The sequence below is a fragment of the Panicum virgatum genome, chromosome 9N, assembly GCF_016808335.1.
Source record: "Panicum virgatum strain AP13 chromosome 9N, P.virgatum_v5, whole genome shotgun sequence".
Taxonomy (NCBI): Eukaryota; Viridiplantae; Streptophyta; class Magnoliopsida; order Poales; family Poaceae; genus Panicum; species Panicum virgatum.
The window spans coordinates 13,161,231-13,184,623 of NC_053153.1; the positions used below are offsets into that span (position 1 = coordinate 13,161,231).

General features: G+C 44.5%; 2 protein-coding genes and 2 long non-coding RNA genes across 6 annotated transcripts; 1 reads left to right on the plus strand and 3 right to left on the minus strand.

Annotated features, from left to right (window-relative positions):
- Positions 1-4,681: 4,681 nt before the first annotated feature.
- Positions 4,682-5,137, minus strand: LOC120693411. Its single transcript, XR_005682983.1, has 2 exons — positions 5,037-5,137; positions 4,682-4,945 (listed from the first exon to the last, which is right to left on the minus strand). It is a non-coding gene; the product is annotated as an uncharacterized LOC120693411 (long non-coding RNA).
- A 3,721-nt stretch (positions 5,138-8,858) lies between these two features.
- On the minus strand, positions 8,859-9,302 carry LOC120687778. The gene is made up of 4 exons (XR_005680834.1): positions 9,262-9,302; positions 9,119-9,187; positions 8,984-9,037; positions 8,859-8,907 (listed from the first exon to the last, which is right to left on the minus strand). It is a non-coding gene; the product is annotated as an uncharacterized LOC120687778 (long non-coding RNA).
- A 1,341-nt stretch (positions 9,303-10,643) lies between these two features.
- On the plus strand, positions 10,644-12,812 carry LOC120688723. Its single transcript, XM_039971107.1, has 2 exons — positions 10,644-11,142; positions 12,390-12,812. The coding sequence occupies exons 1-2, from the start codon at positions 10,732-10,734 to the stop codon at positions 12,810-12,812; spliced, it is 834 nt and encodes a 277-aa protein (XP_039827041.1). The 5' UTR covers positions 10,644-10,731.
- A 1,478-nt stretch (positions 12,813-14,290) lies between these two features.
- LOC120690201 (phosphomethylpyrimidine synthase, chloroplastic-like) lies at positions 14,291-21,059 on the minus strand. Of its 3 annotated transcripts, none has more exons than XR_005681648.1 (7): positions 20,901-21,059; positions 19,401-19,702; positions 19,182-19,309; positions 17,908-18,734; positions 16,407-17,082; positions 15,699-15,782; positions 14,291-15,547 (listed from the first exon to the last, which is right to left on the minus strand). XR_005681648.1 is itself a non-coding variant. In XM_039972774.1 (6 exons), exons 2-5 carry the CDS (start codon positions 19,697-19,699, stop codon positions 16,408-16,410), a joined length of 1,929 nt encoding a protein of 642 aa, XP_039828708.1. In that variant the 5' UTR covers positions 19,700-19,702; positions 20,901-21,059; the 3' UTR covers positions 14,304-15,782; position 16,407. The 3 variants fall into 3 exon arrangements, 1 of the variants encoding a protein (XP_039828708.1); XR_005681647.1 differs by having other exon boundaries at positions 14,291-15,568; XM_039972774.1 differs by having other exon boundaries at positions 14,304-15,782.
- Positions 21,060-23,393: the final 2,334 nt, after the last annotated feature.

The following is a 23,393-nucleotide window of genomic DNA, read 5'->3' on the forward strand; positions in this document are numbered from 1 at the left end:
TCCCGCTCATCGGCAGCCCGCGCCAATTCCTCCTCCAGCGCCCGCTGACGCCCCCCAGATCCGCCACTTTCGTATTGGCGTCAATGTTCTTGAGCACCAGCTCGGCGTTGTGCTGCCCGAGCTGGCGCATCTGGGAGTACAGCCGGGTCATCTCGACGCTCTTTTCGCGCGAGATCTCCCTCAGCTGCTGCAAAGGCGAGGACGTGGGTGAAGACGCGTAAAAGTTAAACCGAATCCGAGCAATGGGGGGGAAGTTTTTACCTGGCTGACCTGGTAATCCGCATTCTGGTGAAGCGTAAAGGCGCGGTCGAGGGCTTGCAAGATCTCGCGACCCACGCCCATCTGCTTGTTCCAGGCTTCCTCCTCCTCTTGCTCCTTGCGGAGGAACTCCGAGGGGACCCCGGACGGGACGATCGCCCCGAGATGGCCCCCCTCGGACGTCCCCGCCTCGAGCATGCCCGCGCTGGCTGACGCGAACTCGGCGATGTGCGCGGCGGCGCTCGCCGCAGCAGCGGGGTCGATGTCCATCGAGTCCCCGTACTCCTCGCTGCTGTCTGGCAGCTCCACCACCGCTGTCACACCCCCTTGCGCCATTGGCACAGGCACTACCGCGATAGTACCCTCGTCCCGGGCCTCCGCGGGACCCGGGACGGGGGCTCCTTCCACCACCGGCGCCTCTTGCGTCGTCTCCTCTGCGATGCCCTCGCCCTCGGCCCTCGAGGGCTCGAAGACGATTTGCCAAAACTCGAAAGAGGAAGTCCAGATTCTAAAGCAAAAACAAGACTACTAGGGCGTCCGCAGCGATCGACAATTTGCCCGGCGATTTGATTTTTTTAATCAATGAACAGTGGTCGTAGAGCCTACACTCTTGCCGATGATGTCTCCTCTCTCAGGCACGCTCGTCCACGCCCAAGCCCCCGCCGGTACTGTGTCGAGCTTGTTTGAGCTGGCAACGTCGCTAGCACTGGCTAGGACCGTTGCGGGTGGCCTTAAAATACTTGTTGGGCTGTTTCTTAGGGCGGCCGGGGCCCACCTGGCCCACCCTTTTGATCCACCATGAGAATAGCTTTAAGTAAATTCTTTATTTTTGTCGGGTGCCACGATTAGGGACACCCTAATCGGGGTACTAAGATCGCTTTAAATACGAACACCTGTTAAGGCGACTAGGCCCACGAAGGCCCACGGCCTGCTTCCCGTCCGGAAAAAAGGAAAGGACTCAAAGAAGCCCAGCATGCGGCCCATTTGCATCCCCCTCGAACCCGCGAAACAATCTCCGCCTCGCTCGAGGGTAGCGGATCTACCCTCGAGCGGGTGACTCATCTTCCGCCTCGCTCGAGGGCTCCCCTCGGGACCCTCGATCACGCAACACACCTCCACCTCGCTCGAGGGTAGCGGATCTACCCTCGAGCAGGTGACTCATCTCCGCCTCGCTCGAGGCCGTCTCTCGGCACAAGGGACAAATGGCCCCGCCGCCCAACCGCTCGCCGTACGAAGGCATTAAATGCCAGCCATTCCGCCACGGCACCCAGGACAGGCGGCGTCAGACTGCCACTCCCACAGTGGATGTGACCGGGGTCCCATCCGCTGACTTCGGTCACTGCTCCGCCGCCCCAGTTGCTGTAGCAACACTGTGGGACCTGTGATACGGGACAAGACAGGCCCGGCACTGCTCCCGTACTGTTCTGCCGACACCGACCATCCGGACTCACCTCCCACTGGGGAAGGGGTCCGGCGATGTCACGTGTCCTTCCGAGATGAGCACTCAGCACGCACGGGCGGAGACCCGGACCTCCCCCCTTGTGGAGTCCGGGACCTCCGCACGTCCCCAGGACCTCCTAGTATGCACACTCGCACTCCGACCAGGGGGCCCGGGGCCACTACGCACCCCACTGCCGTTGGTGCATGCAGGACCCTAGTCCGCAGGGCCCACCGAACGCCGTCGCGCCGTATATAGAAGACCATACATCAGCGACGACTACGCCGCCTGCAGGGGCTGGCAAAACGACCGGCGCAATCTTCGCAGAACCAAGGACGAAATCCAGGACGACAACAACGCGCGCCGCCTTCCCACAGTGTACTTCCTACAGTATCCGACCACTGTACCCCGCGATTCAGGGGAAAACAACGACTTTCATGCCCCCACTCATGTGCACCGCCCCTCCTTGTGACTATAAAAGGAGGAGGCGGGCTTCCTTTAGCCGGGCGGCTGGCTGGCTGGTCTCTCGCTCTCTGGCTTCTCTCTTCCAAGAGGACGTTCAGAGACTACTGAGCACTCATCTCAGCCGACTACACTTCTAGCAGAGACTTGGGAGGTTCCCTCCCTCTCTCGCCTTGCTTGTATCCCCTGCTACAAGCACTCCGGGTGCAAGATAATACAGTGCCCTCGCACACCCCCTTTGCTGGACGTACGGCCCCGCGGCCGGAACCAGGATAAACCGTGCGTTACTGTGTTGCCTCTTGCATCATCATCTGGGACGAGAAAACACGCTGCATTTACTAGTTGGGATACGGGCCCCTGGGTCGGGACACCGACAATTTTAATCTAAAAAAATAAATTCTTTGTTTCATCACTAATTACCTTGCATATTGCATCTGAGTATTTTTCTTTATGCAGGCATTCAAGTGTATGCCTTATTCTACGACACATATTTGTTTATAATGGTACCAAAGGCACAACTATTTGTATCGTGAGTATAATGTATTTAGTTGGAATTCTTATGATCTTTTACTAGATAGCAACCAACGCGCATGATGAAATATTTACACGTGCAATCAACTTATCCACTAGAAGTGTTGTCACGAGGCAAATGCATATTCGAAGCTGCTTCCTGCAAATATAAAACACTTGAGCGCATCATCATAGGGAAAGATATATGGTAGGAATGTAGGATTCATGATTTGTTTTCTTTAGTTAGTTTTATGAACAAATATTCTTGTATTAGCAACTTCTTAAAGTTTTATTAAGCATTGCCACTCTATTTTGATATATTTCTTGTTTAGTACTCTTTTTCTGGTTGGAGCAACACACGAGTATGAACCTACAATAAAAAAAATCTTGTTAGTGACGCGTCTAGCTACCGAACGCAGAGTGAAGGGCGATATCAGTTTTGCTGATTCACTGTGCTGCCATTCTACACACCGTCAAGCTATCTATGGTCTTGTTTAGATCCCAAAACGCAAAATGTAAAATTTTTATAAATCGCTTGCATGGTATACTAAATGTAGTCAAAAAAATAAATCGCATTATATAAACCGTCATTAGTTTTGTGATTAGTCTACACTAGAAAGGCCACGCAGCAGCTTGCTGCGTGATACCTATTTTTTACCATTTGATTATTTTTGGGAAACTTTATTTGATACATGGTAGAAGAACGTACTTACTTTGATACATTCTTTATTTTTTTTAGATTGAAACGTGGGTGAGATGAATAGGTCAATTTGTTGTTATCGTATTTTTTTCCGCAGGTTATTGCTGCACTTACTTTTTGCGGTATATTCTATATCTCAGCTTCCGTACTAACTTTTTGCGGTATATTCTATATCTCAGCTTCCGTACTAACTTCGGCTATGGTACCCACGTTTGAATTTTTTATCATTTTTTACAACCTCCCCCTACCGATGGTCTTTTCCCTGCCTCCCACTTTCTCTCTTTCTCCCCACGCCTCCTCGCCGCTTCATCTCGGCGCCCCCCATTCCCCCGACCGTCCCGACGGCGGAGCCGAGGACGTCCGTTGGCGCGTGAGGCCGATGGCGGAGGTGCACGGTGGCGAGCAGCGAGCGGCGGCTGGGCTCCTTCACGAGGACCAGGCCTCGCGGCTCGCGGAGGCCCGCGCGTGAGGCAGCAGCGGCATCGATTTGTGTGAGCTTGCAATTTAGTTTTGCTTAGGTGAGCTCTATCTATTTTTTTTTTGAAATAAAGGCAGGAGAACTGCCACATCATATAAGAAGAAGAAGCATTCGTACATAACGCGCCGAAGCGTACACCACCACCACATAAACAACGCACGCAAACAATACACCCAACAAAACACTACACCACCACAAACTGGGAGAGGAAGCGAAAGAAGCCGCCACAAACTGCGCCATCGTTGCCAATGCTGTATCACGCGAAAAGCCGTGGCCCGCTGCAACTCGAACTCCTCCACCAAGGGACTATCACCCTCAAGCTGCACACACACGACCGTCGACCCCCATGTTCCAGTGGTGCTTCAGCAGGACACTCCCGTCGCAGCGCCGATGCAAAACACTGATCCTGGCCACTCTGCGTGGGGCCTCGCCTCTCCCACCAGCCCGGCACATTAGTTGCTCAATTAGAATCTTTTTGTAAGGAGCAAATAATAGATAGATGGGTGTAGTTTTGGCTAAACCGATTAGTTGAATTCTGCTTTATTTCGATTAGCTATAAATTTTTAAATTTTAGAAAGGACTATCCCCCCTCCTTGTTCACCGTCTCGACTCTTCACTCTCGTTTTTTTCTATTTCATTAGAATTTTGTTGAGCTGTCTTAGCTATAAGCGAAGCTGACATGGCTTATTATAGGTGCTCTAAAATCGCGTGCACCGCGAATATATGATCACACGAGTACTTTGCGCGCGCGTTTGGCGTGCTATTGTGTGTTTATAACTTGAATTTTGATCGTGTAATGGAAATGTGCGTATCTAAACCAAATAGTAGGCGTATGTAGTATGTAATATAATTCTATAATTAGATAGGCTGAAGCACATAAAAGTAGTATGTCTCATTACAGCTAGTGTTTGCAAGGTGTTCAGTTCTGTAAATAGTTAGGCACACAATATATGACTACCATATTGATGGTTTGGCAGACATTAGTTTATATATAAGGACTCTATTTTTAATTTTGATTGGCAAGATCAAAGTTCTGGCGCCGCCACTGCTTCGTCGAGTTTTGGTTGGTAGGTAGTGTCCGGTGGTAAGGCCGGGAAAGCTGAAATAAAGCATTTATGTTATCAGTCAAGAAATTAAGAATGAAATCTTGTGTATGTTATTGTGTAGTTTGCTAGTGTAAAGTAATATACCTGACTAAATGGTGATCTTGTAATTTCTTAGGGCTCTTTGAGCTTCTAGAGGAACTGATCTTTTCTGCAGGTGACGTCGCTGCTCGCTGCACATTGCTGTGATTTATGGAGTAGAATGTATCAGTAGTATAAAATTCAAAATTTTGAATGTTCATAACTATGGTTTTACTTCTCAGTGCTGACCGGTGATTTGTTTGCGTACTATTAATTGATAAAGGGTTAACATAATTTATCACGTATATGTTGGTGACTTATCAATTAAACACATAAAATAGACTTACTGTACAAAACTTTCCCTAGAGTTTTAAATTTAGAATGTTCTAAATAATGTTGGAATTTTCAGGACGTAAAAGTATGACCAATCTATATATTGAATGGACCAACTGTACAACATGCTAAAACGTAGGCTTCGAAAACCAGGGCAACCAAAGCTGAGGTTACCATGAATGGATCCTTGAATCTCATTATCTGTAGATGCAGTTAGCTTCTTTGAGAACAATGATATAGGAGCTCTTAATAACTTAAAACCATAGGATCTCTTAATAGTATGTAAACATAAAGTCATATAAGCTCTCACTATAAATATGTCATAGATCTAAAGGACACTAAGTCTGGACTATACTACGTTCATATCACAAGCTATGTTTATGTCAATTGATATAAAAGGGGAAAAATCGAAAGCAAGGTAAAAAAATGTACGGTAATAGTTAATGGTGCTAATATAGATCATGCATTAAGTAAGTAGAATCTAGCAAGCTAAAGGTTTTGCAGATGTAATCCAGTTAGTATGGTTGAGACCAATATGAATTTGTTTCTCCATAGTCAGTAGGAGGCATAATTGCTATTTTTTTTCTAATCTTTGTAAGCGCTGGTTGTCTATGTGCATTTGTTAGGTATATAGACACTCTAGTTTGATACTAACGATTGTTAGACACTCTAGCATGCTTTTGCATATGCTAAGGAGGGTTCGGTAATAACAGGTTCCCAGAAAAAAATTCACGGCGTGGGCCTATTAGTTCTCTCTGTGGCAGTTCCAATTCAACACTGCATAGGACTGTTTGATCACTTGCTATCTCAGTGATGAGGGACACATATTGCAGGTGGCATTCCGAGGCCGCAGCATGAAGCAAGGCTATTGGAGAAGTTTCCTTTATGATCATGGTGTGCTTGATACAATGTGACAGTGCTGCTTCCTGGGGCTTTTTTACAAAAAAGAGAAAAATAAAAGAAAAGAGAAAAGAAGATACAATAAACGAAATCAAATAAAATAAAAGCACTGGGGAAAAGGTAGTTAGTTAAGGTAATTACTCATAATGGTGGTTAATGTAAAATTAGTAGTAAATAGTGTAATTATTTAGCAAATGTACAGTAAGGGAGAGCGAGGAAAGGGATAAGAGTTAGAGACACATAGTGGTCTCTATAGTATAGTAGCCGATAGTATTTTTTTTAGTTGTTTAATATGAGACAACATGCCTGATATAATAGCCAGTCTGGGGTACGTATATATAGTATTTACCAATACAATGGTGATCTTAGTAGTTTAGTTAGGGAGTAGTGTCTATGTAACAGTACGCAGTTTGGTTTGGTTGAGGAGTGTTGATATACCAATACGTATTAATTCGCTATATCTTAGAGAATAATTTGTCCAAGCATGAACAAATGGCAAGTTCAATAAATATTAGAACGGAGAAGAAAGTGTGGTGTTAATGAATAATTACCAGCAATGTCTTAGGTGTTCCGTTGAAGTCACAAGGATTCCGGTGTACTCATTAGTGAAGTGTAGATCTGTAAACAAATTCACTATTTATGAGGAGCGACATCTAAGCGGAAACAGTATGATGTAAATCGAAGAAAAGGGACATTATGTTCATAGCTAAAATTAGAAGAATAATATTTCTTTTGCCCTAAAAATTTGTAGGACGGACCTCATTGTTTAAGCAGCTGGGGTTTGCCAGGTTTTAAGTAGTTCTGAACAAATGTGCAGTGAGATCAGCGACCTGCGAACCAGAAGTACACTTAGAAGTATCAGTTTTAACAAGGTAGTGCATTATGTTATAGCAGGTCGTTTTAGGTCTGTTTGTTTGCGAAAACAGTGAATGAGGAATAGAACTCAGGGTACTTAAGTTAAATCTGGGTGGATTAATAAGAAGGAAACATACCTATTAACAGGTAGCACACACGGGGAAGCAACAGGACTTTAACCAGTTCTGAACAAATGTGTAGTGAGATCGACAATCTGTGAATCAGAAGCATACTTGGGACCATTAGTACTAAGAAGATAGTGCATTATGGTGTAACAGGTCACATTAGGTCAGTTTGTTTGCGTAAACAATAAATGAGGAATAGATCTCAAGGTACTTAGATTAGATCTGGGCGGATTCGTAAACACGGAAATTACCTATGAACGGGTAGCACACACGGGAAGCAACAGGCGCAGAAGGTAATCATTGGACTAGCATTTGTGGATCCAGATCTGAATGAGCCAAAGAAAGTTTAAGAAAGCTTTGTAGAAATGGCTATAGGGAAAGCAACACAAATTCATCTGGGTAGATTGGCGCAGATGTATTGTGAGGACATACCTTACTGATGGAACTGAATCTACGACTTAAACAATGGGGATCCGCTTGCTAGGGTTGGGGATGCGCCATGTTGGAGCTCGGTCAGTGGGGATCCACTTGCTAGGGATGCGGATGCGCCGTGTTAGAGATCGTTCGGAGGGAGAGCGTGGTGTAGCGTCAGCAGTTTGGTCGATGGGGAAGAAGGGCGTCGGGAGATGGAGAGAGTGATGCAGCGATAGTAGCTTCGTCGATGGGGAAGGAGGGCGTCGAATGTAGGGAAAAATTGAGGGAGGAAGAGGCAGGAAGAGGGAGCCGAGACGATAAGGTCACGGAGTCACGGGCGACGCCTGCGAAGACGAGAAAGTTCCAGCAAATCCAACTATGACACATCGCGGGGCAGTAGCTGTGGGGGAAGCGCGGCTTTGCATGACGTAAGATGGTGATCGGACGGTGTATGCCTTTTTTGATGTCGTGGATAGTCTCCCTGCGGCCCGAGCGGTGCACAATTGATATATAGAAATATAGAAAAATGTGGGCCTTGGCAGCTCAGCAGATCACGTTCCGCCATTTTCGGCCTGTTTATAGTCCACGTACGGATTGGGCTTTGTCACCCTGGCCCACGGCCTGCACCGAATTCATCAAGCCGAGCACCCACACCAGGATCTTCCCAAGACAGTCGTGAAGCGGCGTCTTTTTTATTTTTATATTTTTCGAAAACATTTTTTACAGAAATATATTTTCAATTTCATAATTTACAGTTTTGTAACCCTGCCGCCCGCCAGGGGGGCGGCAGGGGGCCTGCCGCCCTCCTGCCGGGCTGCAGGGACTTATGTGTAAATAAAAAAAATTATTTGCGCGGTGGCCCTTGGCGGGAGCCTGCCGCCCCCCTGCCGGGCAAAATTGCAGTGGCCCATTAGATGTGTTTTAGATATGGATACAAATAAAAATCATCAGTAAAGAACATGAATACGAAAAGTATAAGCTAGCAATTCACACACATACGCAAATGAGAACGAAATAGGTGATGTATGAGAACGAAATAAGTATAACATGATGACATGTCCATAACAAAAATACAGAAACAGCTAGAAGCACCTCCTAACCACCCCGGCCACCCCGGCCATGTCGACCTCTTTTACGCTGAGCGTGGACGTGTTCTGTAGAGTAGGTGTGTCGCTCTGGAGGCCCTACGTCTCTACCTGGACGTCCGGTGGGCATAGGTGTCTGGAAGGTAGGATCGGCCTACGGGTTAGGTGTAGAAAATAACCGACTCCAATCTTCGAAGTTCGCCTCAAAGGTATCTTATGTGGGCCCTATACACTAGCAATTAAGATATCTTAATCATCGTCTTATAAGTCATATATTTGGGTACATATTCATCATAAGTACCTATTGGTGGTGGATACGATGAATGACCCATATCAGGAAGCTGGTGGTGCGATCCTGTAAACCGTTCAAATTATTTAAAATATTCATATAAATAAGAAGAACATGACAAATTCGGGCTACGGATTAGGTATTTACCTTGCGTTCCTTCTGCTGTCGCCGTAGGGTAATACAAAGAAGGTCCCGCATCATATAACTGTTGTGATCCTATATGTCAATACAAAAGGAATTAGACTTCATACCACAATTAATTGAAATTAAGATATCGACTATATGTTTACCGAAAGGTCGTGGTGGTGTCTGTGTTGGTTGAAATGGCATCCCTGCAGCTGGTGCCATGGTACTAAACTGAGTCCCTCCGTGAGGTTGATAAGGTGGGTGTGCATCACCTGTATGGACTGAGAATTAATTGTTGGCAGGCCCTATTGCTTTTGGGTGCTCTTCTACATCAATCGCGATGTCAATATTTGCAAAACGCTCTTCTAGATCGTCCAACCACGTAGGCGGGATGACGCGAGGCCCTACGGCATCCCCACTGATAGGAAGACCCAGCAGCATCGCAACGTCCTGAAGGGTCGGTGTCATCTCCCCACAAGGGAGGTGGAAGGTGTTTGTCTCAGGCCTCCATCTATCAACCAGAGCCGTCAGTAGGGACCTGTCCAGCTTTACTGAACCACTCTCAGCAAGACGACCTATAGTAAGAAGACCAGCCCCACTCAACCTGAAAAATAGAACGATCAAAGGTAAGTACATTATGTACGAAACATATACGAAACAAACGTATTCTTAGAAACATAATCCGACGACATATCACCTGGGCACCCATCGTGGGTCAACAGGAACAAACTTTGCTGGTGGACGTAGACGCAGCACGTTAAGTTTCACGCGCTGAACCACTAAAAAGAAGGACCGGTGCGACGAGTCTATGACTCCGTCAAGTAGAGCTGGCGTATCTTCGGCCATACCTAACACAAAAAATATAAGTTTTCTGCATTTTTCTACATTTTTTCTGCATTTTTCTACAATTTATCTTAAATTTTCATAAACTTTTCTAACATTTTCTTGCATTTCCTACAGTTTTTGTACAATATATTTTAATAAATATATTTTTCTAACATTTTTCTAAATTTTTCTGTATTTTCTACAATTTATCTTACATTTTCATAAACTTTTCTAACATTTTCTTGCATTTTCTACAATTTCTGACTATTTCTCGAAATTTTTTCTCGTATTAAACAACTAATCAATACCACAAAATTGGTTGGTAAACCTAATTGGTTTTTCTTAAAACTAATCTTAATTCTACCTAAATTATATTAAAATATTACCTAAATCACTAAAATATCATTAATGCTGCATACACTAATTATAGAATTAAACATACAAATAATTTAGATCGAGAAAGTTGAGAAATATTTATTACCTGCGATTACGATCCAAAATCCGGCAGAGCTTCGCCGTTACAACCCCCTGCGGGGCGGCAGGCTCCCGCCAAGGGCCACCACGCAAATAAATTTTTTTTATTTACATATAAGTCCCTGCCGCCCGGCAGGAGGGCGGCAGGGCGGGTGATAGAGTACAAAACTGTAAATTATGAAATTGAAAATATATTTCTATAAAAAAATATTTTCGAAAAATATAAAAATAAAAAAGACGCCGTGAAGCGTCTCGAACTCTTGTGAATTCGTGATCCCCAAATCTGAGCTCTCGAGAAAATTCCTCCCCTTCCCACTCCCCTCTCGCGAGATCCAATGCGCGCAATGCCCCAAACCCCCTACTACCTCGAACCAAACCAGCGAATCGAACTGAGATCGATCGGAAGTGACGGATTGATTGACACTATGGAAGCAGGATCCGGCGAGATGTTCTTTTTCTTCGTTGGCGGCATGGAGCAGGGCGCCAGGTGGGTGGTCAAGGAGGCGGCGGGGCGGTGCTTGCAGGGCGGAGTGGAGCTGCTCGGCTGCTGCTCTGTGAGTGCAGAACCAACCAAGAGCAGCCGGCCGAGCACCAGCCGAGCACTGTGGAAGAAGGCGCTCAAGCTCTGCTCTGTCCCCGTGTCGCGGTGGCCCGGGAAGGACCCCGCCTACCTCTGCCGCGAGTTCGGTCTCCTCGCGCTGGGTTCCCTCGGTGCCGAGCCGGGCCCGTCGTTGCTGCCCCGGGAGGGAGAAAATTGTAAAAATGGGACTCGAAATAATGCGCTTCGCAAATTTGTCATTCCAAACATTGTCATCGTAAAAATGGGACTCCAAACGTTAACCACTTATTATACTGCCATTTAGAATATTTTTCCTCTTTTCTTTATTCTTTTCAGGTATTTGGTAGGGTGCAATGACCTTCTTGCCCTCTATATTTGCATGGGATTGGCGGCGGCAGACATGGAGGGCGGCGGCAGACACCGAGCGGCGGTGGCCGCCAGGCCTGCCTGCACTCCCGCGGCAACTGCAGCAGCCTATCGGGCCGCCTCTGCGACCAGGCGTGGCGCGTGGGCAGCGGCTTGCCTGTCTGCCAGGGGCGGCAGCGGCCAGCCTGGTTGCCTGCCAAGGGTGGCGGCGGGTAGCCAGCCAGCCCCCACGACACCACGCACGTACTGATGCATTGATGTACGAGATCGCTAGCAAAACCCAAAACGAGTGTAGATGATTGATTGGTTGATTAGGTAGCCGTCGCCATAGAATCAAGCAAGCAATAGTCCCCAAAAGCACCGAACCCTCCATTTCATTTCCCATACTAGGCCACAGCCCACAGCCAAGGGATCCCTGTACCCATGGCATGGATGCATCGCGCTGGCGTGCCGGAGCCATTAGCCCCTTGAGGCCGCGGCGCGTCGGGGCGGACGGCGCCGCCACAACCTCCACGAACGTCGGGTACCGGATCACATCCCTGAGCAGGCCCTGTGGCATCATTGGGTACTTGCTCTATTCCTCGTCGATGTCCTGCCTCTCCTGTTTTATCAGCACGGCCGCTTTGCCGCTAGCGCCAGCGACCAGTAGGTTGCCCGCTGGCAACAGCGCGTGGTCACGTGAGCCGTGCCGCGCGTCCTGCAGCAGCCCCATGTCTGCGGGCTCGCCCGCATGAGGTCGCCCGAGTCGTCCGCGTCCTCGTCGTCCAGTGCTGCGGGAGGCGGGGCGACAGGGGACGGCGTCGGCAGGCCTGCCTCGGCGATGGCGGCGGCGGCCCTGACTGCCCTATAAATGCTATGGCTGATTGTAATCCATGGACAAGGGCAAAAGGATATATCACTCTCTAAATACATGAAAAAAGAAAGACAAATGATGAAAAATACCTCAAGTGGCAGTATAATCAAGTGGTTAATGTTTGGAGTCCCAATTTTATGACGGCGATGTTTAAAATGGCAAATTTGCGAAAGTCATTATTTCGAGTCCTATTTTTGCAATTTTCTCCCCGGGAGGCCCGCTGCGGCGCGTGCAGCCGCGCCGTCGACCCGCAGTTCCGGCGGGCCGCGCGGCGGCGGCCGGTGCGGGCGAGGGCTGTGCGCGGCGTCGTGATGCTTTGCGCTCCTCCACTCCCTCGGTCCCTCCCATTCTCTCTCTCTCCCTCCCTCTCTCTCCCTCTCTCTCCTCGGTGGTGGAAGGGGCGGAGATGGAGCTGCGCCGGTCGGATCCGGCGCCAGCGAGCCGCGACCAGGCGGCCGGAGCTCGGGACGGCTGCGGCCGAGTGGATCTTCGACACCTGCGCGGAGGCCGCGGCGGTTGGTGACGGGACGGATCGGGTTGGACTCGCGAAGCCGGACTCGGCCGCGGCGGCGGTGGCCGCGAGGGTGACGACGGCGAGGACGAGCAGGCGGCGGTGGGCCATCTCACCACCGGGATAGGGCTCCCCTGCTCCCTCCACCCCCATCCCCTGCGCGGCGGGCGGGCGGGCGGGCGGCCGGAGCGGAGCGCGGCAGCCGGAACGCGACGGGGCAGCAGAGGCGCGCGCGGCGGGGCCCAGCCGGCGGCGGAGCCCTGCGGCGGCGGAGGCCGTTCCCGTGGCCGTTGGATGGCCCAATAGGACGGTTGATTTTTTTCGGACGACGTGGTGCGCTCAGGGTTCACCTTTTCGTTTTTCTACCGAATCCCGCCAACTCCCGGAAACGAAATTTCGGCCGAAATTTCGCCGAATTTTGCTAATTCCGAACGGAAAGAGAATTCAAATTCAAAAAACGAAATTTCGGTGATTTCGACCGGAAAATGATGTCCGTTGTGATTTTCGTACTGTTTCGGAGGTCAAATGAAAAACTTTTGAATACCAACTTTGTTCAATTTTTCGAGATCTACAACTTTTGTTTCAGGAAATTTTTCATTTGAGCAATGGTTTGAAAGTTATTTAATTATTTCAAAAACTACCAATTAAAAGTCTTTCATTTCATGTGACAACTTCCATTTTCTCTCTTACGTCTCAACTAGACTTTTATTATTCTTGTTATTGTGGATATGCCTATTAAATTTCAGGGACATTGGTTGATCCAATTGAAAGTTGTTTTAAATTCAGGACAAACATGATTTGACTTGGATATCAATTTATGTGACAGTGTTTGAATTTTTTTTTATTCAATTTGTATAGAGAATTCTTAAAATATAATTTGTATAGAGCGAGGAGGGGTCTGGAGAAATGCCAAGCTGCGTCGGATACTAAAAAACTATAAATTCTACCTCATTAGACTACAAATAACCTTGTTTTTCAACTAAAATGCAATTTTAGCCTAGCAAATGATCTTAGATTTTAGTGTGTTCTAGTCCTATTTGCTCAGAAGAACACCTAGTTTTTTATCATATTTTTTTCGAATTTTTTATAAATATTTTTAAATTTTTAAATTTGAAAACGAAAAATAGCGAAAAATACCGAAATTTCTCTTCCCGGTAACTAGCGAAAACGAAAAAAACACCGAAATTTCGGCGAAATTCAACCGAAAAGTTGAACCCTGGGTGCGCTCTGGTGCCAGGGAATGGCCCGAGCGCGGACGCCGTTTCGTGTTTTAGAGATTTAATTAATACTTTTAATATTGAAGATTTTCTTTCAAAAACACAAAAATATAAAATGCAAAGTAATCTAAACACACCCTATATAACAAACGATACAGTCCTAGATCAGAATTGATAGTTTGATACCCTGAAATGATAATTGGAATCACCAAATACTTTAGTAAGAAACCTCCGTTTGTTTATTTTCGGGCAAGAGTGACTGAGTGTTCACAAGTTCCTATTTACCTTTCCTTTTTACCCATAAAGCAAAATATTATTATTTCCAGTCAACAACAGTCTATGCTAACTAGTCAACTATTGTTGACTGCAGGAAGTGTACACAATACTATACCGAAAGCATATATCAGCAAAGCAGCGGTTCAGTAGCAAAATTGATACTCAGGGGGTACATTCAGACCGTTACACATAGATCATATTATCATAACGGACGTTTATAGTAGTTAACGTCTCAAATTTGCTAACCAAGCCCTTATAAAGAATGACATGGCATGAGAATGAGCACCAATACCACAAAAATCGGGTGCCTAGCTCATCTCCTAAAAGGTTTGAAACTCTGCCGTTGAAGTACATTCAGTATTAATCTTCAATTTGTAAACGAGCATAGTTCATTGGTATTGGTACCACAGAAGCACAAAAGATCCAGCAACAGCAGAATTGTTTGCTTCACCGCAAGATTTTTCTTGACATCTCACGTCAGCCATGGCAGTTGGATTATATGAACATAGGTATAATGCAGTACAAAAAAGTGAAGCAGGCAATGATACATGAGAGACGTGCACTTGACAAAAGGTAAATGTGATAAATTATTCTCCACCAATGCAATGACTTACGATGTATTTCTATTTTGAATTTATGATGTTTTAAGATCTTGCCTCTGCTATAAGAAAACAGACATTTGTAAACAATCGTGCATAATGCTGAATTTGAAAACTGTTTATGTGAGATATTTACAATATTCTCCGTTAAGAAAAGATTTCGTGCAATATTGAACTACACTATCTGACCATCCTAACGAGAAGGGCAAAAGTTTCTGTACCGAAAGAACTATATTAGTTATCTCAAAAGATGACTACCATATGATGGCATGATCAAGTTAAATGCAATCTGGTTGGTACTTCCACCCTCAAACTGAGACATCATGCAGCTAACCACCCCCCACCTCAATCTGTAGCAGTTCTAAATATCTTGCTTTACACGTCTACTGTAAATAAATGTAGATAGACAGTTATAGAAATATGTTAATAGGAATAGCAAATTCTTCACAAAATTTCATGGATGTGTATTGATGGTTTGAGTGTTATTTGAAAGCATACTCCACTCTTTGTGGAAACGGTAACACAGCTGGTTGATAAAATCATGCAAAAGGAGTACCATGTTACCTCAGTGGTAAGAAACTGGCAGACCCATCTGCAGAGCCGTGAACGTTCACGGACAGTTGGTACCTCAATTTCCACGAGAAGACTGACAGGTTCCTGAAAAAAATGAAAACGGAATTGCACGCTCCCTTCGCAGGCATTATCCTGTTCAGGTTCAAAGGGACTTTCTCAGCCCATCTCACAACAGTCAAGGCCATGAGGCCTTTACACTGTTGAGAATACAGGCACCCCTGGTGCAACTTTCATCACCAACAATCCCGTAGTGACGCAACAATACTTGAGGGAGCAAAATAATGCAAATGGACACAGAACGGAGTTTCCTTTTATTACAATCCATAATGGCATTCACATACTGCTTACCATCTCCTAACATAAGATGGTAGAATTGCTGCTGCCGAAGGCCCTAGCCAGCAAATCTGCTTCGTTGGGTGGCTCTGAGGAGATCTACACAAAATTTGCAATATTGAGTAAACAAGCTTTTGTATTCACAATTACACAAAATGTGAAGTCTGATAAATTAATAGTTTGCTAAAGTTCCTAAAAGTACAAATAAAAGTTGATTCCAGCATAGAATAGAAAATGATACTGCTAAAAATCTCATAATACAAATACTTTTTTTAGGTGGAAGCATTGTATCCTACATGGATCAGTACCCAAAGCTAAAATTGCAACAGAAAAAAAAAGAGCATTCATGGCTCAAAATTTATGATAGCGTGCTTAGTTTTGTGAAACAATTCGTATTTAAAGGATTACCGGCATGGTTAAAGATTGAAGAATCAATAGCTCTTCTAATCTCTAAAGCACTCTCTTCTGCATATCTAGAAATGATGTAATGTAATAGTTACATCCATGCTAACTGACTAGCATGTATGAATACTGAGGTATCAAGTAGGCTAGAATTCTTTATATACTAGCTTAGTTATGTGAAAATGGTTGAAATAGGGAACTCTTTCTCATATGATTCCTCTATGACAGATTACTTCACGGTTCTTAAGAGATCATACATCTTCAAAACAAAAGCTTCATGGTCTCTGAAGGAAAACTTTAGGCAATACGAAAGAGACTGACCTCATTTGTGAGCTGCATAGCTTTCTGGTACGTAGATCTCCCCTCCAGCTTCACCATGCTGTTCCCTGCTAATTGTCTTCCTTGCAGCCAAAAATTCAGCACTCATAGCATTCATCCCTTCCTTCACAGCTTCCTCTACTGTTCCGTAGCCATGTTCATCCGCATACTTTCTAATATCCTCTGTGATTTTCATTGAACAAAACTTGGGCCCACACATTGAGCAGAAATGCGCAACTTTGGCACCCTCAGATGGCAATGTTTCATCATGGAAAGACATGGCAGTTACTGGGTCTAGCGATAGAGCGAATTGATCGAGCCATCTAAACTCAAACCTTGCCTTGCTAAGGGCATCGTCCCAAGCTTGTGCATAGGGATGACCCTTTGCCAAATCAGCAGCATGAGCAGCAATTTTGTAGGATATAACACCTGTCTTAACATCATAACGATTAGGCAGCCCAAGGTGCTCCTTTGGTGTTACATAACAAAGGAGTGCAGTGCCAAGAGCTCCAATGTTGGCAGCACCAATGGCTGAGGTGATGTGATCATAACCAGGTGCAATATCAGTTGTCAGTGGACCCAACGTATAGAAAGGTGCCTCATTACACCATTCCAGCTGTTTCTCCATGTTTTCAGGAATTTTATGCATTGGGATGTGCCCTGGGCCTTCATTCATCACCTAAAAGTAGGAAAATATCAGGAAGTTGGTCCAAAGCTTCAACTATTGAGTCATACATAGAAAAAGGCATAAAAAGGTTTATCATATAGAGAGCATGATCTACAAATGAGCAATTTGAAATTTTGGATCTTGTTATATGTCAGTAGGTTTAACAGAAAATTCCTTGGTAAACTTAATCGCACTATAAATTGGATACGGCTGCTACTGAAATAAGAGTAGATTGCTGATCAGATGATAAACAGCTAGACCATATTAAAAGTGGCATCTTTTATGTTTGATATGTAACCTGTAGATCCAGCAATCATATTTAGTCGTATTGCAGAAGGATAGCTTGGTTCACTACTCCCCATGTTGTCAAACTCCCATTTTCAAATCCGACAAGTTTTGAGTATACATCCTGACAAGTTACAATATACTACCTTCGTCTCAAAATATAGCAACTTTTAGACTTGGTCAAAGTCAAACATTTTCATCTTTGACCAATAATAGCTCCAAAAATAATTACTTTTACATAGAAAAAGGTTACATATTACGATAATTGGTTTCATTATGAATAAACTAATATCATATTTATGTTGTCAATCTCTATAGTCTTTTTACCATCTACAGTCAAAGTTTAAAAGGTTTGACTTGGAGAAAACCTAAAAATAGCTATATTCCAAACCTAAAAATAGTTATAGTTTGGGATAGAGGTGGTAGTAGAATATTTTCATGACTAGGTCTGCATAGGCGCTGTCATCTTCGACTAATCATGTACCTTAAGCAAAGTTAAACCATGTTTATATTTCAGTATTATAATAATCAGAACAAGTTTTTTATTGTCACCTGCACATCTTTCGCCCATGCTCGACGTGTTAGTTCCCCTTGAGTCAACAGCTCTGCAAACTGAGCACTATCATTTGCATCATAAATAGAACCAGGCCTCAGACCATCACCAATTGATAACGCCACATCATATTGATTGCATATGTCAAGAATGTCATCCCAGTGTTCATAAGCAAAGTTCTCCTTGTGATAAGTTAAGCACCATTTTGCATGAATGGAGCCGCCACGCGAAACTATGCCAGTCATTCTCTTTGCTGTAAGAGGAATGTAACGAAGCAGGACACCAGCATGGATTGTGAAGTAATCAACACCCTGCTCAGCTTGTTCAATCAAGGTATCCCTAAAGATTTCCCAGCTCAGATTTTCTGCAATACCATTTACTTTCTCAAGTGCTTGGTAAATAGGAACAGTCCCAATAGGAACTGGAGAGTTACGAATAATCCATTCCCGAGTCTCATGGATATGTTGCCCAGTTGAAAGATCCATGACAGTATCAGCTCCCCACATTGTGGCCCACTGGAGCTTGTGAACTTCCTCCTCGATGGAGCTCACAACAGCTGAATTCCCAATATTTGCATTCACCTTTACAAGGAAGTTTCTTCCAACAATCATGGGTTCTAATTCCAGGTGCCTCTTGTTGGAAGGAATTATGGCTCGTCCTCGGGCAACTTCTGTCCGGACAAATTCAGGACTAAGGTTCTCACGCTTGGCACAGTATATCATCTCCTCTGTTATGATTCCCTGTTTAGCATAATACATTTGCGTGTAACGAGGACTACCCAGCTTTTCCCTCCTATCAATCCATTCCTTCCTTATCTTTGGGAGCCCTGCAAAATATTTTTGAATATTATAAACAGCATAATGTGTTAAATTGTATGCTGAGTACAGCAGTGATCAGGATAAAGCTTTTCTTTTATAAAACACACAAGATATAAAGCAAAACTGTGCATAGAAAAGGAAGAGAAAAATAGCCCAGCAACAGGGTGTCAGCACTTCTAAGTTATTCTGGTTTATCAGTGCTTAGCTTATTCTCTGATACTATCACACTTAGTTTTAAAGGAAATTTGTGTAGCGCATTTTGCAGGATATAAAACCATGTCATATTCTTATCTTTTTTTTCCTGAAAATTAGATTAATTAGTCCAATTGAGATTTCTAAAAGACAACAGAAAACAGGGTATATCAATTTAAAGATATGTAACCATAAGTAAACAAGTAAACAGAATGTCAGAGCAATTCAAGACACAAAAACAAAGCATAAAGCCAGGGAGGTACCAGTCCTTGGGCTTATATTTTGAGGACCACTTGTGTCATATGTGTCAAAGTGCTTCTGATCTCCAGTCAAATGGACTCTTCGGAATGGGACCTTGAGGACATGACCAGATTCCTCGTGAACGATTTCACTGAAACGCATAAGCCACAACAAACATAAGCTACTAGAATGTTAGCATGTCCAAGAATAGTCATGAGGTCAAACATGAAAGGAAACCATGCCTTGATTCTTTGGTACTCCTTGGAAAGCATTCTTCAAATGATGGGAGTGGCAGAAATTCTGGTGCTGTAGGGTCGACTGTGTGCTTATTTTTCCTGGGTTTTGATGGTTCTGCTATTGACTGATCAGTTACCGAAGCAACCTTGGGGATTAAACAAGCGAAGCTAGCATTCCTGTCTTGCATGTCTTGACGTGAAATGCCACCAAAACCAGGTAGAAGTGCAGTTTTGGGGAACTTAAGATTGCTGCCGCTGCTCCTCAGAGCCATTGTTGATGAAAATGAGGGTTGAAGTGCAGCCATTTCCTGATCAAGGAAAGAACTACTGAATTAGTGACCACAGGCAGCGCATTAATACAGACTGGAAGAATACACAACTTCTGTTTGCCAATGTAGAAAAGCACAGTCTTATGTCCATGTAAGCTGACTGAAGGTTCTCTACTTGGCAGCCTTGCGAATGATACTACTTAAAATTCCAAATCTACTTCTTGCGTATGTAATGATTTTAGCCATATGACCTGGCAGTAGGATCAGTGAAGGATAGTGACGGACATCATAACATGGTAGCAAAAGAATGGATCATATAGCAATTGAATCAATTTCTCTAGCTTGCAGGTTTGATGCCAACTAAACTAATGCTATATGCTTGTCCCATGCCCCCACCGTTCAGGTACTATTCGTTAACTAATTGTATCTGGTTTCAGCAAGAGTACATTAACATCGTTTGAGGTGGTTACAAGGGGGGTACAGTCGAAGTTTGGAATTGTTCATTTGTGTGACTATTTTCTATTTATCTCTGCGCCTTTTCACAAACCCGAACTGTATTTCCCCCCAAAGTGTAAACTGTTGCCACACGAAATTGTCCGAAAACAACTCAAATACCTATGCCGCACTAAGAGCATCTCCAAGAGTTTGCCATATTTTACTTAACATATCTTGTGTTTTGCCAACTTCTAAAAAGATATGCCAAGTAAAAAAAGAGCTTATCTCCAACAGTTTGGCATAATTCACTTGCCAAATCCAGATCTAACTTACATCAGGAACCCTGAAAGAGAAACAAAATTATATTTATGTCCTTCCACCTCTTGAAAACTTAAATCAGGAATCCTTCTCTGTTATTTATTTCTTTTTTCACCCTCCCACCTAACTAGAAACCACGATGCCAACCGCGCGCTGCGCGCGTATATTTACGCGCAGGAGGTTGGTTTTTCCCAAGTTGCTAAAATTTGCCAAGTCTTTTGACAAACTGTTGGAGGAGTATTTTTAACGTTTTTACCAAAAATCAAAGATGGCAACTCGATTTGCCAAATTCTTGGAGATGCTCTAAGGAGACGCAACAAAGTGAAGTTCTGAACCACAGTCTACCCGCGTGATTATCTACTACCTACAAGTGGTATTGGTATCCTCATCACAAGCGCAACTAATACTGTACAAACGAAATTCCACCCGCTGCGGAAGTGCGGAAGCAGAGTTGGACCCAAAACGCGGGGCAGATCTCTCTCACCTCGGAGGAACGGCGGGTCCGGACGTGGGGGTGGCGTCGCTTGGGGGTCGAGAACCAGAGCAGCGACGCGAGCGCGAGTGCAAGTGCGGAGCGGAGTGGCAGATTTTTCTTATAGAGGCCTCGCGCGGAAGGGGATAGGGGACGGGTGGCCACACCATCCCTGGAAAGCGAGAAAGGACAGTGGGGACGGGGGCGGCGGCGGCGACGGCGACGTGAGATATTTCGATCGCCGGGGAGATATTATTGGCTGGGATACGATCGTAGGAAGAGATTTCGAGGGCTGGGACAGTGAGCTCGGCGACGAGTGAATGGCGGTGGCAGCGACTCGGTGCGATACGGAAGAAAAGTCTCCCTCGCCTCGCCGTCGTCTGGCTGTCGGCGGCCGGCGGGCACTCCGCGTCTCCGCCCCGCGTCGCCGGCCTCGCCAGTGGGCCCCGCCGTTCAAGAAAAACGGGCTTGGCAGTGCCGCAGTGGAACCTGTTCTTGTTTATGATGAGGCCATGGGCCTGTTGCGAGGTTTCACTACTAAACATTCGACGTATGTTTAGTTTTTCATATGAAAAAGTTTTTTTTTTTTTTGTCTCCCTCAACTTTGAGCCGAATTTGCTTTTCTTCTCTAGACCATAAAATCGCCCGTCCAGCCTCCTCAGACTCACAAAACCGTTCACGTAACCTCTCTGAGCGGTTTGAGGGTGATGTGGCAGCGGTTTTTCTATTTTTCTTTTATTTTTTATTTTGACTAAATCTTTGAAAAATCACAAAAATTTACAAAAAATCATAAAAGAGAAAATCTATTTTTTTTGAACTCCACGTAAGTATATCTACGCATTGAACATATTATATGATATATTTTAGTATAAATTTTTTTCTGTAGTTTTAGATATATGTTTTTCTGTAATTAATTTATAGTTATAGTCTCCATCATCAAATTACAATGAAAATTTTATGGTGGGATAATCACTATATGATTGAGCTATAGTAAAAATTTTATAATTATTGGATCATGTTTGACTGAGCTATAGATTTATCTATATAGACCTAGATAAATCTAGACCAATCTATAGTTAAACCTAGATAAATCAATAACTCAGTCATACATGATTCGATAATCACAAAATTTTTACTACATCTCAATCATATAATGATTATACCACCATAAAATTTTCATCGTAATTTGATGATGGAGACTATAACTATAAATTAATTACAGAAAATCATATATCTAAAATTACAGAAAAAAATTTGTACTACAGTATATCATATAATATGTTCAATGTGTAGATCTACTTACGTGGAGTTCAACAAAATTTGATTTTCTCTTTTATGATTTTTTTGTAATTTACTGTGATTTTTCAAAAATTTAGTCAAAATAAAAAATAAAAGAAAAATAGAAAAAACGCTGCCACCTCACTCTAAAACCGCTCAGGAAGGTTATGTAAACAGTTTTGTAAATCTGAGGAAGCTGAACGGACGGTTTTGTGGTTCAGGAAGGAAAAACAGATTCGGCTCAAAATTGAAAGAGACAAAAAAAACTTTTTCCCTTTTCATACGCCCCGGCAGGAGTGGCACAACTAATCACCCAGCCCATGGTCCCATGGGCCCCGCGGTGACATCAAACTAGTTTAGAGAGAGAGAGTAATCAAAAAAGGGAAAAACTAGTACATGTGAGCCTGAGAAAAATAATTCCAAAGCCGAGAAGATTTTTGAAACAGAGGCGCCTGAAAATTCAAATTTGTAAACACAATTGATTCGGAGTAAACCGGATCAGCTCACGGAATGCGGTAATGTAAAACAAGCACCGAAGCAAAATGGGGGCTTTGGATCAGCTGTCGAAAAGTGAATGGGAAAAGACGCTGACGTCCTGACGATGACGAGAGAAACAAAGTTAGTTTGTCCCAAACAAAAGTTTTAGAAACGGCGAGAGTCGAGAGAAGGGAGTAAGTGGAGCTGAAGCTGACACCGTGAATAACGACCGGATCAGCAGGGGAGAGAGCCTCGGTGCGCGGCTGCCAAAAGTGGAGGCCGAGCCACCGGATGCGCCCGCCAGCCCGGCCCGGCCGGGTCCAGCGCCAGCGGTGCCGCGGCGCGCGGCGCTTGTAGGATTCTCGCCAACTCCTCTCGGGACCCATATTCTTCGTCTAGGGTCCTATATCTAAATTTCACAATTCTTGAAACCCTTTTATCTTTTCTGTATCGTGGATCGTCAAAATAAGCAAAAATAGTATTTCTACGTAAAACACCCATAAAAGGGTATTTCAATTGAAATACCCAAACATGATATAACTCTTTTTCTTGTTTTTGATGATATTGTAATGGAACGACGAACCCATTTCTTCGCTTTTTCGCCAATAAATACGATTTATCTTGAAGAATAGAAGGATAGACAAAATTCCAATGACCGTTGGACACGATTCGATCTGGCATTAAATAATCAAGAATTTCCCTATCTTTTTTACCAAAAGTATCCAAGAGTCTATGGCTTACTTGATCATT

Bases quoted from the DNA above. Each gene is read 5' to 3' on its own strand.
- LOC120688723 (XM_039971107.1), top strand. From the start codon at position 10,732: ATGCGCGCAATGCCCCAAACCCCCTACTACCTCGAACCAAACCAGCGA. The intron at 11,143-12,389 runs GGAGAAAATTGT...TCTCCCCGGGAG, and splicing joins CGTCGTTGCTGCCCCGGGAG to GCCCGCTGCGGCGCGTGCAG.
- LOC120690201 (XM_039972774.1), bottom strand. From the start codon at position 19,699: ATGGCTGCACTTCAACCCTCATTTTCATCAACAATGGCTCTGAGGAGC. The intron at 19,310-19,400 runs GCATGGTTTCCT...TATGCGTTTCAG, and splicing joins AGGAGTACCAAAGAATCAAG to TGAAATCGTTCACGAGGAAT. The intron at 18,735-19,181 runs GTACCTCCCTGG...AATATTTTGCAG, and splicing joins AAATATAAGCCCAAGGACTG to GGCTCCCAAAGATAAGGAAG.